The sequence below is a fragment of the Gossypium hirsutum genome, chromosome A02 (genome assembly GCF_007990345.1).
Source record: "Gossypium hirsutum isolate 1008001.06 chromosome A02, Gossypium_hirsutum_v2.1, whole genome shotgun sequence".
NCBI lineage: Eukaryota > Viridiplantae > Streptophyta > Magnoliopsida > Malvales > Malvaceae > Gossypium > Gossypium hirsutum.
Window position 1 is genome coordinate 107,619,785 of NC_053425.1, and position 14,799 is coordinate 107,634,583.

At 33.7% G+C, this 14,799-nt stretch overlaps 3 protein-coding genes across 6 annotated transcripts; all 3 read right to left on the reverse strand.

Moving 5' to 3' along the window:
* Positions 1-866: 866 nt before the first annotated feature.
* LOC107936525 (calmodulin-lysine N-methyltransferase) lies at positions 867-3,984 on the reverse strand. 3 transcript variants are annotated; one of them, XM_016869272.2, is made up of 7 exons: positions 3,761-3,984; positions 3,522-3,675; positions 3,211-3,290; positions 2,289-2,349; positions 2,021-2,136; positions 1,766-1,898; positions 867-1,368 (listed from the first exon to the last, which is right to left on the reverse strand). In XM_016869272.2, the coding sequence occupies exons 1-7, from the start codon at positions 3,858-3,860 to the stop codon at positions 1,089-1,091; spliced, it is 924 nt and encodes a 307-aa protein (XP_016724761.1). In that variant the 5' UTR covers positions 3,861-3,984; the 3' UTR covers positions 867-1,088. The 3 variants fall into 3 exon arrangements, with proteins under 3 accessions (XP_016724761.1, XP_016724760.1, XP_016724763.1); XM_016869271.2 differs by having other exon boundaries at positions 3,522-3,678; XM_016869274.2 differs by having other exon boundaries at positions 1,315-1,660; positions 3,522-3,678.
* Positions 3,985-5,192: 1,208 nt separating this feature from the next.
* Positions 5,193-8,579, reverse strand: LOC107936540 (protein NUCLEAR FUSION DEFECTIVE 4). The gene is made up of 3 exons (XM_016869288.2): positions 8,123-8,579; positions 6,108-6,925; positions 5,193-5,702 (listed from the first exon to the last, which is right to left on the reverse strand). The coding sequence occupies exons 1-3, from the start codon at positions 8,447-8,449 to the stop codon at positions 5,216-5,218; spliced, it is 1,632 nt and encodes a 543-aa protein (XP_016724777.1). The 5' UTR covers positions 8,450-8,579; the 3' UTR covers positions 5,193-5,215.
* Positions 8,580-11,163: 2,584 nt separating this feature from the next.
* LOC107936570 (rRNA (cytosine-C(5))-methyltransferase NOP2C) lies at positions 11,164-14,701 on the reverse strand. Of its 2 annotated transcripts, none has more exons than XM_041081217.1 (10): positions 14,489-14,701; positions 14,257-14,401; positions 13,243-13,333; positions 12,719-12,916; positions 12,408-12,646; positions 12,169-12,300; positions 11,957-12,024; positions 11,783-11,844; positions 11,511-11,649; positions 11,164-11,408 (listed from the first exon to the last, which is right to left on the reverse strand). In XM_041081217.1, exons 1-9 carry the CDS (start codon positions 14,599-14,601, stop codon positions 11,516-11,518), a joined length of 1,182 nt encoding a protein of 393 aa, XP_040937151.1. In that variant the 5' UTR covers positions 14,602-14,701; the 3' UTR covers positions 11,164-11,408; positions 11,511-11,515. The 2 variants fall into 2 exon arrangements, with proteins under 2 accessions (XP_040937151.1, XP_016724815.1); XM_016869326.2 differs by having other exon boundaries at positions 11,164-11,428; positions 14,489-14,699.
* Between the last annotated feature and the right edge of the window lie 98 nt (positions 14,702-14,799).

Genomic DNA, 14,799 nt, shown 5'->3' on the forward strand with positions numbered 1-14,799 from the left:
AAAATGGACCTAATTATCAAGTCTAGAGAATAAAATTTATATGGGTAAAAGTACACTAATAATTACCCAACTATTAGTGAATTTATTTTTTGATTACCCAATTATTTAATTTTGTTTTTTTTGTCACTAGCTGCAAGCTAATGGTAGCAACTTTTAAAATTGGCTTATGACAATTTTTAACTCTCAATATTTATAAATTATGTGAACTTAGTCTTGATTCTAATAAAATTTAATGCTCAACATTTACACATTATGTAATTTGATCTCTGTTTCGTAATTTCTTTTTTTGTGAAATTGAGGGTTAATTTTGAAAGAAAGAGAAAAGATGAAAATCATTATATTGAATTTTTAGATATGTTTTGTATATTTTCAATCAAATTTTGTTAATAAATTTATTTCTTTTAGCTTTTTAAGTGAAATGGTAAAAAAACCTACAAAAGACCAAATTTCACAATGTGTAAATGTTGAAAGTTAGATTTTTTAGAAATAGTCAATTTTAAAGTTGTTAAGGGTTAAAGTTGTTATTACGTCAATTTTAAAAATAGTCAACGTTAGTACTAGTGACCAGAAAAGACAAAATTGAACAGTTGGGTGATCATTTTTGTAACTTTTCATAAAAGACAGAATAATTATTTTGTAACTTTTTATAGTTTGGTGACCAAAAAAGATATTTACTAACATCAGTTTAGTAACTATTTTATAACTTTTAATAGTTAAGTGACAAAAAAAATTTACTAATAATTAAGTGACTAATAATGGAGTTTATCCTTAACTTTATTGCTCAGAGATAAGGAATATTCCATGCAGAGTTTCGGTGCATTCATCCATGCTTCATTTAAAAGGGAAGTCACTATGATAAGGATAAATTAAAAAATTAAAACATCACCATGTTCTTTCCATTCCCAACATAATAAAATGGCAAAAATAGCAGTTGAAGTTGATATGGAAAGTGCATGTACATGTGAATCTTGCTGTCTTAAAAGATAACAACTATACTACTCATACCTGCACATGACATGGGTCAACCAGCAAGGAAAGATTCCCAAGAACAGTGGGCAGATGATCATGGGATGAATGCCAGTTGTAGTTTATCTCGTAATTCTTATTAACAATGGGTAACAATGATCTTTTTCATATCCAGGCCATGACTCATCTCCATTCATGAACTGTTGATGACGATTCCATATTTCCGTGTCGTAGATCTCTGTTATGCTGAAAAGCAAGCCATTGTCCTTGATTTCCTCCAGAAACTTATCTAATGAGTTACCTCTTTTTGGGCTGAAAAATATAGCTTCAGAGGGTCCTGGTTTTTTCAACAAGAGCTCTGTTACTTGAGCAAGATCTTTGTGGAATTCCTTGAAAAAGGTGCTGTTGAAAATCAGATATTAAGCTAAGAATAAGGCAGAAGATAAGCGCACCATTAAAGTGAGAAATTTGCAATACTACATGCCTCTAATGGTCCAGATATTCCATAACCTGTCCCTGCTAGGTTTCTTTCAGCCTCAAGATTGAGGTCACAAGAATAGGTTCGTGTGAGGTTTGCTCCCGTCCGAACGAACCTAACCTTTTTGCCTTCAACTCATAACAGAGGCTTTTCTTTCCCCTAGTTAGCGGACTATAAGTAGTCTCAATTGATTGACTGCTTACATCGTCCACAACACTAGATCAATTATAAAATCAAGTCATAATTCCTAGTACAGGGGCCTCTATGGTATTTTTGCTGATGCATTTGTTATTCATAACATGAGCCAGTAATAGGCCTTACCAATCACTTGCAACGATGACGTCGAAAGTGTGTGAGAGATTTGAAACTTCTTTCTCATTCCAGTGCAATTTCATGGGCTTCACTCTTGTTTCACCAAATGCTCCAGAGTTTGTGTTAATATTATGCAGAATATCTTCATGTTAAGGAACCTCAAGACATATATTCAAAGTGAATAGGAATGAAAGAAAAGGAATTGCAGGGAAAGCTGTTTCCTCCATATATAACAAGGTATATATGATGAAGTCAAAAGGATACAATCGACCACTTGAGGATTTCCATCTGAAATTACTACTTCTAATGCCTCTGTGGTTGCTGCAATGGTTAAGCCAGCTAAGCCATAACCTGATCCGAGCTCAATAACTCTTTTAGACCTGGCATATTAGAATTAGAATGCAGAAACATCATCCAAGTGAAAAGGAATACGGAATAGCTCGCAGATCAGCAGAAGCAGCCAAATCATGGTACTATCCTGGTTCTCAAGCTCGAGCAATTTTATTAAAGGAGATTAACCCTACTTACGAACCTGAACATGTCTGCATGTGATAAGCAATAATAGGCAAGGACATCTTCAGATGGCCACTGACCTGTATAAGAACATTTCAAATGAGAAAAGAAACAGTTTAATTAAGAAAGACAACTACTACTTGAAATTAACTTATAAGATACATATTAGTGACTAATAAGATACATAACATACAATCAGAGTTACAATAAGAAATTAACTCATGGCCATAATAACAGACATAGTGAAATTTGTTTAAGAAGTTCTGTTGGTTTCAATAAGTTAGAAAGTATCAATCCACCTTGCAGCGAACCAGACACAAATCTTACTCGATAAAGATAGACATGTTGAAGGGGGGTCGACTCCTTCGGGAGAAGTCTTCGAAGTGTCGTTCTGCCAGCTAGCCGAATTGGTCCCCCAACAATTGAAAGTATTGTCCTCTGGGGAAGGTTTTGTCTCCCATGCTCTACCGGGAGTCAGTGTGCGGTAAGCGATTGCCCTGAGGGCTTGATTCACAGAGCCAGGAGTGCCCTCGGTTGTATGTGGATGTACGGCCAAACACCAAGGGGACATGAGTGTCTCAAGTGGTACCATATTCCTCAATAAGTGACCTATATGCCAAGTATGAACCCCATCAAGGGCGAGACGCTCACGTCACCATGGTGGGTGGTTGTATATCCACGTATGGTCGAGAGCGCTCCTAACTCTGTGAACTAGGCCCTCAAGGCAGCCGCTCACGGCATGTTGGCTCCCGACAGAGCACAGGAGACAAAACCTTTCCTGAAGGATAATAACTTCTGTTGTTGGGGGTCCAGTCGACTGTCTGGCAGATGACATTTCGAATACTTCTCCTGAAGGAGCCAACTAACCCTCAACAAGACATGGAAACAAACATCAGAGGAAAAAACTTGAAATTGATAAACAATGGGTAAAAGTAACTTACAGACAATCCCAGTATTGTCAATGTTATGTCTATTACAAATCTCAAAGTCAGTGAGGTCTGCATTATTATTCAATCTTTGACTGCATTAAGTTCCAAAGACAACAAACAGGATTAATGTTACAACACTTCCATTGAAGCTTGAGCATCAATACTAAGCAAGTCAGGAAACAAAAATGCTCCACTTTTTAACTAAAGATAAAATTGGTTTTTATGAAACCAAAACCATTGACTGCTCATTCCACCAAGTGTTCGAAGAAATGTCGAAAAGAAACTAGAAAAACAAAAAGGGTATCGAGTCTATGAAAACTCACGTTAAAACAAGCTTGGGACATCCTTGAGTGGGCAAGGTGTAGCAAAACTGGGCATCTCTAGACTCGTGATCATGATTTAGCAGCTGACACGGTATCAAGTTGAATCCTTTTGCTGCTTTTCTGGAAATGAGCTTCATGCCCAATTGCGATTCATCTTCTACACGATGATTAAAATCAGTGAACAAAGCTAAAACAATGCCATTATAAACAATTTGAGATCAGTGGATTGAAAAGGGTACCTGGATTTTTGGCACGATGAAGAACAGCTCGACTAAGGATTCTCCATCTTAATGAAGAAGCTGAAGGCTTTGAACTTGCACTGTTACTGTTCGTTTCCATTAAACTTCGTTCAATTTGATCTCCTCGGTAAAGCCTGAGAGACGGCCTTTGAGGGAAAAGCAGATTAGATTCTGGTGACAGATGGTTTGAGATTGGGTTCGGTCAAATAAGGACCAAAATGATAAAATGGTTAAAAACTGAGGATTAAATTATCTATTATGCTAATTAAGAAAGAGGCATTTCATTTAAGTGAGCTGTTATATTTGTTCTTTTAAAAAAAGTATGGTTAGTGATTTCTGATTTAATGGTAAGTGACGAGATCGGAGAAAAAGTTGTTTAGATTTTTGTTGATAAATTTGTGATATTTAAAGTTATTTTATGAAAAAATTAAATTTTAAAAGAGAAGGATAACGGGAAATTTCGATTGATGTAAGTGGTGCGAATAGTGAAGGCCATACAATAGTAATTTTAATAGCCTAGTGACTTAAATGAAAACTTTCAAATAGTTTAATGATCATTTCGTAACTTTTTAAAATTAAGTGACTAAAATATAAACTTATTATAAATTTAGTGATTTTAAGCGTAGTTTACCATTAACAATTTAACAAAGGAGTGGCCAAAACCTTCTATGTTAGTGATAAAATTGAAAGTTTTTAAAATATGAGTGACCAAAACAAAAATAGATTAATATATTATTCACCAACGAGTGTAATTGATCGACCTTTTGGTTATTAATTAAACCATGCAATATAGCAATATTTAGTCCCTCAGCTTGATATTTTTTTCAACTTGGTCCTGAAATTTTATAACTTTTATAAATTTGGTTTCTTTACTTTTATAATGTCATTAGTTAATTTAAATAGTTAATAATATTAACTAGTTCGATTTAAAAAAAATACTTATATCAACTTTTTGTAAAAACACTATTCCAAAATAAAAAAATTATTTTATCATGAAGAGAGAAATTTTTTGGGAATCTAGAATTAAGTTGTATAATGTTATGATGTTCAAGTGTAATTTTACCATTTTAATAGCTTATACATTTATAATTTTTTAAATGGTTATATCAAAATTTTATATTTTGAGGATCAAAGTGTAATTTTATTGTGTACTAACTTAAAATTTTATAAAATTTAAAGGACCAAAAGTTTAATTTCCGAATTTAGGGGAGTCAGCCCCCGTCCCGCGCACCCCTGCATGAGAAGTTTTAATCGGTGTTTTCATCTTTATTTTTTTTTATATTACTACTAAGTTTTTTTTAATAACAACCGAATTTAATTTTTTAAATCAAAAATAAAAAATAAATTTTTAAAAATAAAATTACATGAAATAAAATTTAAATATACTAAATATACAAAACCTTAAAATATATTTTAAGATTCAAGTCCCAAATAAATAAATAACCCAAGATTCAATCAATATTTTGCTGAAGAACAATCTGTTGCAGATACAGCAATGGCTCGTTTACTTTCATGAATCCTAACATAAACATTTCTTGTCCTAACAGCCAGCAAAACATCCAATCCCAACCCAACAACACATGTTAAAGCCATAATCACAAACACAAGGCAATAACATTGAGCCCCAACACAAGTGTTACCTCCGCCGTCAACGACGGTGGCTTGTGCATCATATAAATACCCAGCAAGCAAACCAGAGAAAAGGAAGGAACCTAAAGGAAGGTTGAGGATAAGGATGTTGTACAAAAGACCATAGTACTTCAGACCAAACAGCTCTGAGGCAACTGGAACTGTAATTGTCAGGCGAACCCCATAGCATATTCCGACCAGGATAGAGCCGATGTATAGTGAGCCGGGTAGGGCTAAGGCCATGGCGATATAGCCGATCGCCATTAGAACTTGTGATGCTGCGTTCCATAGTGGCCTTGGTGTTCCAAATTTCCTATACAATAAGGGAAAAAATAAATCAAATTTGTTTTATTCAGTCATCCAGATAAAATTATAAATTTTTAATGTCAAAAAAAAATTATATTATATTTTGCATAGAGAATAAATTGATATAATATATAAATATTAAAAATTAAAATTACTATTATATTAATTTTAAAAGTTATTATGTTAGTCAGCCAATAATAAAGAAAGATAACAAAATTAAAGAATTGAGTGACAAAAAAAATTGTTCTTTAAATCAAATATAAAATAAAATCTTATAAAATTAAGATATTGTAGCAAACTAAATAAAAAATATTTATAGAATTAAAATATATAATAAGTTTTTATAGAAATAAAAAAATTATATAATAAGTTTAATTTTGCCAAATTAAGGAGAGAAAAGAAAATTTATTACCAGATATAGTATTCTGATATTAAACCCGAAGCAATGCGTCCGAAGAAACCCCAAATGCTTGTAAGAGAGATGAAAATGGAGATATCCAAGTAGCCAAGAGCTATCCCCATTTGTCCCATGTTGTTCATCACACACATCCCGGTTCCGACACCGCAAAGAAACGAGACGAACAATACCCAAAAATCAAATGTTCGTATCATCTCGACGATCGTATGATCTTCCCCGATCGGCGGTCGTTTTCGTTCGAGATACTGCAGCTCAACACCTGTTGTTGTTGTTGTCGTCGTCTTTGGTTGGTCCGCTAACAACGACACTTTCATCGGCCGCTCGATATCTGAATCGGACAATGGTTTAGATATGAACGAATACAATGGTACACTCAATGGAGTTGCTAGTAGGACAAGGAGTCCTACCGCAAATGCCAACGATAAAACCCGGCCGTGATTGCCGGTGATATCAAAGGCCAATAAATAGACGGCTAATATGATAGCAATGCCATTGAAGACGTGGAAATACAGCGTTTCTTGCCGGAGTTCGCTCGGGTTGGAAGTCGGGGTTGGGATTTCGTGGAGGAAAAATGTAGCGGTAAGACAAACGATGGCCGGAACAACGGCAAGAATGAAGAGAAACGTTGAAGGGTCCGAAGAAAACAGAGCTGTGCATATATCCGTGAAGATTGCGGTACTGAGTCCGACATAGCCCTTAAGGATCCCCGAGACCGGGCCTCGATTTTTCGGGAAGTTTCGCATACAAGTAACCAGAACTGCAGTGTTCATCCATGTAGTGCTATTGCCTCCCATACATAGAAACACACACATCTGCAAATTGACCATATAAGCTCATATGTGTTAAAATCGAGTTAATTTCATAAAGCATCCCTAAACTACTGATCAAATTCTAAATTAATCCATGAACTTAAATTTTTTTTCTAATTAAGTCCTCAAGATATCAATATTGCATCAATCAGGTTTTCTGTTAGCATAGCAATCTATTTTAGCATTAAAAAGTAGCAGGATATGACGATAATTATATTTAAAGCACGTGGATCAAATTACAAAAATGTGCATATTGTTGTATGGTCAGTTTGGACATGATATGTTAAAGAAAAAAAAAAGAACAATAGGGGCATGGTAAATTTATTCCTTTACTTCCTTTAAAAATTGCAAAACTTTAAGTTAATCAAAAGGTAATTTTTCATTTTAACCCCACTAAATTTTAAAATTCAAATTTGACCCCTTCAAAAATGAAACGTGTATAGTTTAATCCATCAAGAAATTGTAAAATTTCACATTAAGAGATAAAATTACATTTTAGCTCTCTTGAAAATTTATAATTCAAATCTAACACCCCGAAAAATTTCTCACTTTGTCTATCTTTGAGAGCTATATATTTTTTTATCATACAAAAATTAAACTAACATTTAATGCTCAAGCTAATGACTAGGTTGGTAAAATAACATATTATATACAATACTGATACTTTGAGAACTCAATTATAATGTTCTAAAGTTTGGAGATTAATTTAAAATTTAAACCATAGTTTGAGGACCCTAATGCAATTAACTTTATATATATGTTAACCCTTTCAAGAATATGTAACATTAACGGGTGTAATCAAGATAATCCAACTTGAGCTCTACTCGAAATTCAGAATTCAATATTCAATTCGAGCTTGATTGAATATCAATTTTTAAGTTTAAGTTTGACTCGAGACATAATCGAGCTTATTTATTGATTTTGTACTCAAATTTAAATTAACTAAATTACATTCATTTATATTTAAGCTCTTTTAAGATAATAATAATAAAAATATAATTTCATAATATAAAAATATAATAAAATAAAAAAATCAATTAAGCTCGTAAACCATTCAAATAAAATATTAAAATCCAATTCAAAAATTCAAACTCCACTTAATAATTACCCAATTTAATCTAATCAAATTCGAATATCATGCAAATACAAATATCTCATTTACGTTTATAACGTAAGCATTGTATATCAAATGAACCTTACCTGCCAGTATGGAAGTGGATGAATTCGCCGGCTAACAACAAGCCATTGAGCTCCATATCCTATGAACCCTTCGACCGATCCGATAATAAGTAAAACCGACGTCGGTAAACAATCGGAAGCAAACCCGGCAACGACCCCAAAAGCCTTGCCGACATCTTTAGCGACAGAAAGGTTGTTGAGCTGCAGCTGAGTAAGGGACATAAGCGATTTCAATGCATCGGAGTAATTGGCAAATGTATAGTTGTTGCCGCAAATGGCCTGAACCCAAATAGCAGCCACCAGTCCAAGCCATTTTCCGGCACCGGAAAGTGAAAAGAAAGGACCCATTTGTGAAAGAAATTACAAAGAAAGTAATAGATACGAAAAAAATATTGATGTAGATGAGTTTTATGGAAATAATATTGGTATTTGACCATTGCTGTATATATATATGTATGTATATATATAGTTTTTGTTATAGCTTGATTATGAAACAGGCGGCTGCTGTTTATACCTTGGTTTTAAAATCCCACCATTGGAGCCAGGACGCTTCATTATCAGCGTGGATTTTGTATTAATTTTTGAAGGAACCTATTTAAAATTTCTAAAAGTTGAGGGTAAACTACATTAATAGTCACTCAATTATTAGTAAATTTTTTTTGATCATCAAATTATGAAAAGTTACAAAATGATCACCTAACTATTAGTTAATTTTTTTTTAATCACCAAACTATTCAATTTTGCCTTTTTTGGTCACCAGGTGGCTAACGGCGGTAGCTTTTTAAATTGGAATGATAGTTGGGTGACTATTTTTAAACTTTTTATAGTTGGGTAATTACTTGTTTAATTTATCCAAAAATTAATTGAGTTTAATGAGAGCTTAAAAAAATTGAGGAATCTAATTAGTTTTTTTTTTTAAATTGACAGCATAATGAGAATTTTACTAAAAAGAAATCTGAAGGAGCTTAATTGAAAAGTTTCAAAATTTTTAGGGGCCTAGTGAAAATTTCAGAAATTTTGGGGGCCACCGGCGCATATTACGGCGGATCCGCCCCTGTTTTAAGCATCCAAATTTAAAAGCGAAAAAACGAAGCCGCCAGCTTATGTAAATTGCTAATATACAATATATAATTATTGGTCTAATTCCGATTTTAGTCCCTATATTATGTAGAATTTTGAGATTTAATATTTCTACTTTAATCGGACATAAATTGATTTCTCTAATTTTGTAATGTTATTAGAAGGTTCAAATTGATTAGCTTCTATTCTTTTCTTTTTGTAATAAAGGACTTCTACAAGTACCAAAAAAATGTGTAAACACAAATACATACTCAAGCAAACTATAAAGTAAAATCAATTCGTTTTAATAGACAGACGAAATAAAAAATGATCCGAATTAAAACTCACATGGTGGGACTTATATTTCTGTACTCAAGATCTAGAGTCTTAATTTTTGCTCGTAATGTCAAGGCTTCATTGACATTAGATGCTACTTCGAAAATGATGAAATAATTTCTTTTTATTTTCTTTTTGTAAATAGTCTTAAGACACTCGATTGACATGAAAATTGTTAAGAATTCTATACTGGGCCAAGATAAAATTAAAAAATTGGGGGGAGAGAGAAATATTAAAATTTATTTGTTAAAATGGCTTAAAATGAATTTTTGGAAGGGCCAAAAATGTAAAAAAATTATTTAATCAAGGAACTAAAAAAGATTAAATAGAATTAAGGGCTAAAAAGGAAGTTAAACCATTTAACCATGTGTTTTCAATTTAAACCTATTAAAAATATTATTTTATAATTAAAATAGAGAGATTAGATTCTAAATTTCAACATAGTAGAGGGTCTAAAACCAAATTAGACCTACAAGTATTCTATGGTAGCCGCTGATTCAAGTTAGATGAATAAAAAATTTGGCATGTCAAAATCAGGCCCCAAAATGTTGATAAGAATAGAAAGCAAATTGGTCTGGCGATCCAATCCCACATCGATGAGCGTCCATTTCACTTAATACTATCTTAAAGCAAAGCAGCCGAAAGCAAATCAAATATGAAGGTTGACTGCGGTTTCCAATATAGGAATATCAACTACTTGAGTATCTTCATTTTTTTAATTATTTAAATTAAAATTTTACGATATTCAAATTTGTAAAAATTCGAATTCAAAAACACTGAAATTCTTTTTATATATATATGAAGTCAAAATTATAAGCATTTTGGATAATAGATATCCGAATTCAAATTCAGAAACATTACTTAAATAAGTAATGCGGATTTAGATAATGAATACTTAGAATATCTATCCGAATTTGTTCTAATCCGTATCGGATTGTAATTTCAAAATCCGAATCCACAATTTGAATTAAACCAAGAGGCATAGGCACAGTTTCAAAATACTCATGTAGTGCTTTTGCATGAGTAAACACTTAATCAAGAAGAGTCATAACGTTGACAACTTAGACATATGTTGATGTAAAGACGTAAGTTTTGAGTCTAGGACGGCAAGATGCCGGAGCTAAAATCTCTTCCATCCTCATGCAACGGACGGACAAGTTTCGGGTACTCTTTAATAAAGGTAGGAAAGTCAGCGTTACACATTAGAAAAAGTTGCATGTACATATAACTTAGACATACCTTGACGTAAGGATGGAAGTTTTGAGCCTAAGGCCACATGATACCGGAGCTAAAGTCTCTGTCATGCTCATGTAACGGACAAGTTTCGAGTACTCGTCAATAAATGTAAGAAAATCAGTGTTACACATTAGAAAAAGTTGCATATACATAAAACTTAGACATTCGTTGATGTAAGGACGGAAGTTTTGAGCTTAAGGCCACATGATACCGGAGCTAAAGTCTCTGTCATGCTCATGTAACCAACAAGTTTCGAGTACTCATCAATAAATGTAAGAAAATCAACGTTACACATTAGAAAAAGTTGCTTATACATATAACTTAGACATAAGTTGACATAAGGACGTTGAGCCTAAGGCCACATGATACTGGAGCTAAAGTGTCTGTCATACTCGTGTGATGAAGAAGTTTCGAGTACTCACTAATAAATGTAGAGAATTGCATATGTATATAACATCTACAAGATGGAATCCAACATGCTTGCAATGAGGTAAAGAAAGGTAGTAACGATAAATTCTATAATTAAATTGGGATCATTTTTATAACTACACTAAAACAAACAATCAAAATTACAAAATTTTTTGATCATCAATAAAAAAACCAGTGTTACCAAAAGTAGTGAAACAGGCAACAGCCGAGATCTGAGGTTGAAGTGCAGCAACGAAGAGACGATTCTCTGCACCCCAGAATGTAAATCTGTAAGTAATGCAACGTAAGCTACAATTATCCGGCAAAAATGCGGCTACTTCCATCTTTTAGAGACCTAAAATGAACAAACCTTAATTAAGCGGCGAGTTTTGTGAACTTAGCTACAAAAAGTCCACTAGTTTGTGATGTCAAGGGATCGAATCGTAATGTCTTTGGTATCCTCCCACTTTTACAGGGCCACTCTTCTGCTTCGTTTATTTCCTGTAGTTCTAATCAACCCGAAGGCAATATATATCTCTTAGAACGTGAGAATGAAGGAGAAATATGACAAAAGGCTCATTTAAACATCAATAATAAGAATTTAAACGACACTTTTTTGTCTTGTAGGAGAGTTTATACTACCTGCAGAAGTGTTTTCCTTCAAGAACTGCTCTACTATGTCTTCGTTCTGAGCAACTGTCAAACTAATTAATGGAAAAAGGTAAAAAGAGGTAATCAGAACATTGCTGTGCATCTTTTTATGTGAGTGTGTGTGCTATATGTTTACACGACGCAAGAGATGTCAACGAAACACACCTGCAAGTGCTGTAAACCAGCAACCCCCCGACTTTCAGCAGTCTAAAACCATTCCTTAGAAGTTTTAACTGTGAGAAAACAAATAAAAAAGACCAAAAACAAAGGCGAAAATATTTAGAGAACCGCAAAACGGTAAAGGAACTACATGAAGAAACAAAACTGTGCGAACAATATATATATGTATATAAATCATGATGGAAAAATGGCATTGCCTGAAGTAGAGTTAAGCTATCTGTTCTCACGGCATCCAATACACGGCGTTGAAGAGTTGTCCATCCCCAATTTTCAAACTTTTGGATATGTTTAACCGATCCATCATGCGTACATTCTGCATCCACGAGTACCTGATACATTGTAAGCACGGCACCGATTAGTTTGCCTTCGCATCAGATAAAACATAAAAGAAGAAAAGTCGATTTCTGAGATGATTTAAAATTAAATACGACTTCACCTTGTCATAACCGCAGCTTGAAACTTCAAGATCGGACACGGTTTTATACAGTTTGTTTTTACTGAGACCGACTACTCCGGAATGCCGTCCGTAAAAGATAAGTTCAGGGTTTTCACTCATTGTAACCGATTGTAAAGACATGGTTTCCCGTGCTTTTGCAGCTCTTTTCCTTTCTTTCCATGGTCTCCTAGAAGTCCATTCCCTAAATCTTTCATCCTTTTCCTCGAACGAAGATTCGCCTGTTCGAGGAACACGTCAAAGCAGACAGACATGTATGTCGAGTTCTCGAAAAAAATTAGCAGATTTATTACATGATCTAGAACGGGAATCAACCCTCAAAGGAGCAAGAGAAAATGTTGTCCCATCAGCAACAAATAGTCGGCACCGATCACCCAAGGAATATTTTTGCAACATCGTTCGACAAGCTGCTAACCGATGTCGTGCAACATCAACACCAGTTACAGAACCCGAATCACCGAGAAGATCCAACATCATACAAAGTTTAGCACCTGAAGGACATACACAAGAAATAAGTTCGGCAAAAACTCTCTATACAAAGCTGAATCAGTGAAATCAATCAAGAATTCGATCCTGGCAAAATACATATAATTTTCAGTAACATTCAAACGAGCAATCTAAGAACTGTGAACAGTAATACAGATATAAATCTCATCCAAGACTTGATATCAGGATGATCCCTTTGAGAATAGATTGCATTTTACGGTTTGATCAGGACTTTATCAACCTTACCATTCCTCTTACACTAGAGGTGTATATGAACGCATGTGCTGGACCAGTTGATTATACATAATAACAGGAAGAAATGATTGATTACCGGGAGCAGCACAGAGATCGAGCACATGGTCCCCTGGTGAAATATTCAAGACTGACACAGCAGCACCAGAAGCAGCATCAATTCCATAAATCTGAAACACCAAAAAAGCAAATCGAAACAAAAAATGAATATCGAAAGATATGAAAGAGTAAATGCTTCATAATCCGAACAACATGCCTAAAATTAACATAAAGAACAAACAAAAATTTTCTTTTCATAGGCGTGCTTAGTAAAAAAAATCAGAGAAATTGAAAGATAATTTTCTTTAGATTTATTACTTGATAGAGTTGAAAGAAATGAGAGGCAAAAAAAAGAAATTCTTGAAAAATGCATCATATTGAAACTAACTTAAGTGCATCCCTCATTTTCTCTCCTCTTATCATCACAATTTGGAAGCTAAAAGTACCATGGAGGCTCTATACTAAGAGTCAAATTGCATTTTGCTCCCTCTACTAAAAAAAAAGAGCAAATTAGCCACTGTACATTATATCAAAGAGCAAATTGGTCTTTTTGTTAAAAATTCTCCCCATTTCTATTGTTTTGCTGTTTGATTTACCATTTTTTTAGTAGAAGGGGCAAAATGCAATTTGATTCCTAGGGCCTCCATGATACTTTTACCTAATTTGGAATGATCTGTTTTAATGTATTAGGATAGAAAATAACCATCTCTTCTATTTTCCTTCTCACTTTTCTTACCTACCAAACACATTCAAAATTTATTTTCTCTCCACTTCTCTCTATTTTTCTATCTTTCCCTTTTTTTCTACTCTACCAAACACACCCTAAAGACCCAAACTTCAAATTATAAGCTACAACCATCTTTTAAAACAGTTTCTCTAGGATAAGAAGGAATACATAAACACCATCGTTTAAAACAAGAGACAAAAATTCCAGGCCTTATCAACATTTTCAGAATAAAAAGGAAGAAACAGATGTCAAGGTTCAATCAATCAATGGAACTTTAAGCTAAAAATATCAGCACAAGTATTTAACGTAAATTACTAAATTCCTCACCTTCCCATCCAAGTATGATTTTGAATTGGCAATCAAAATATCAGGTGGAAGAGAATAAAAACCAGGTAACCAATTCACTTTCTCAAGCTTACACTTTATCTCAGCTTCAATTCCTTCAATTTCAGCCTCACTCCCTGGTTTCAATCTTTTTTTACACAATAAAAAACAAATGAAATTCAAAAACAACCCACAAACTCCAGCCAAAAAGATGAAATAAGTTTATGAAACTTGCCTTAGGTAACGAGGGGTTGAATCAGAGGCTATATAAATTGATGGGTCGATCCCATTTGCTTGAAGAAAGCTAAGGAAAGCTTCGGGCAATGGCGATTTTGAAGGATCCTCCATTATTGAATCAAACAAGTTCGTGAAGAGGGCCTTAAAGGAACTGTATATATGTATATTTTTATATAAACCCCTTTTTTTAGCCGTCACATCTGTTGATAAAACGACGGCGTTTGTTACCCAAGGATAGTACCTTCCACAAGACTCTTATTTTTTATTATTACTTCACTGTGTTATCAGAAAATCTGAAAATTAAAAGCT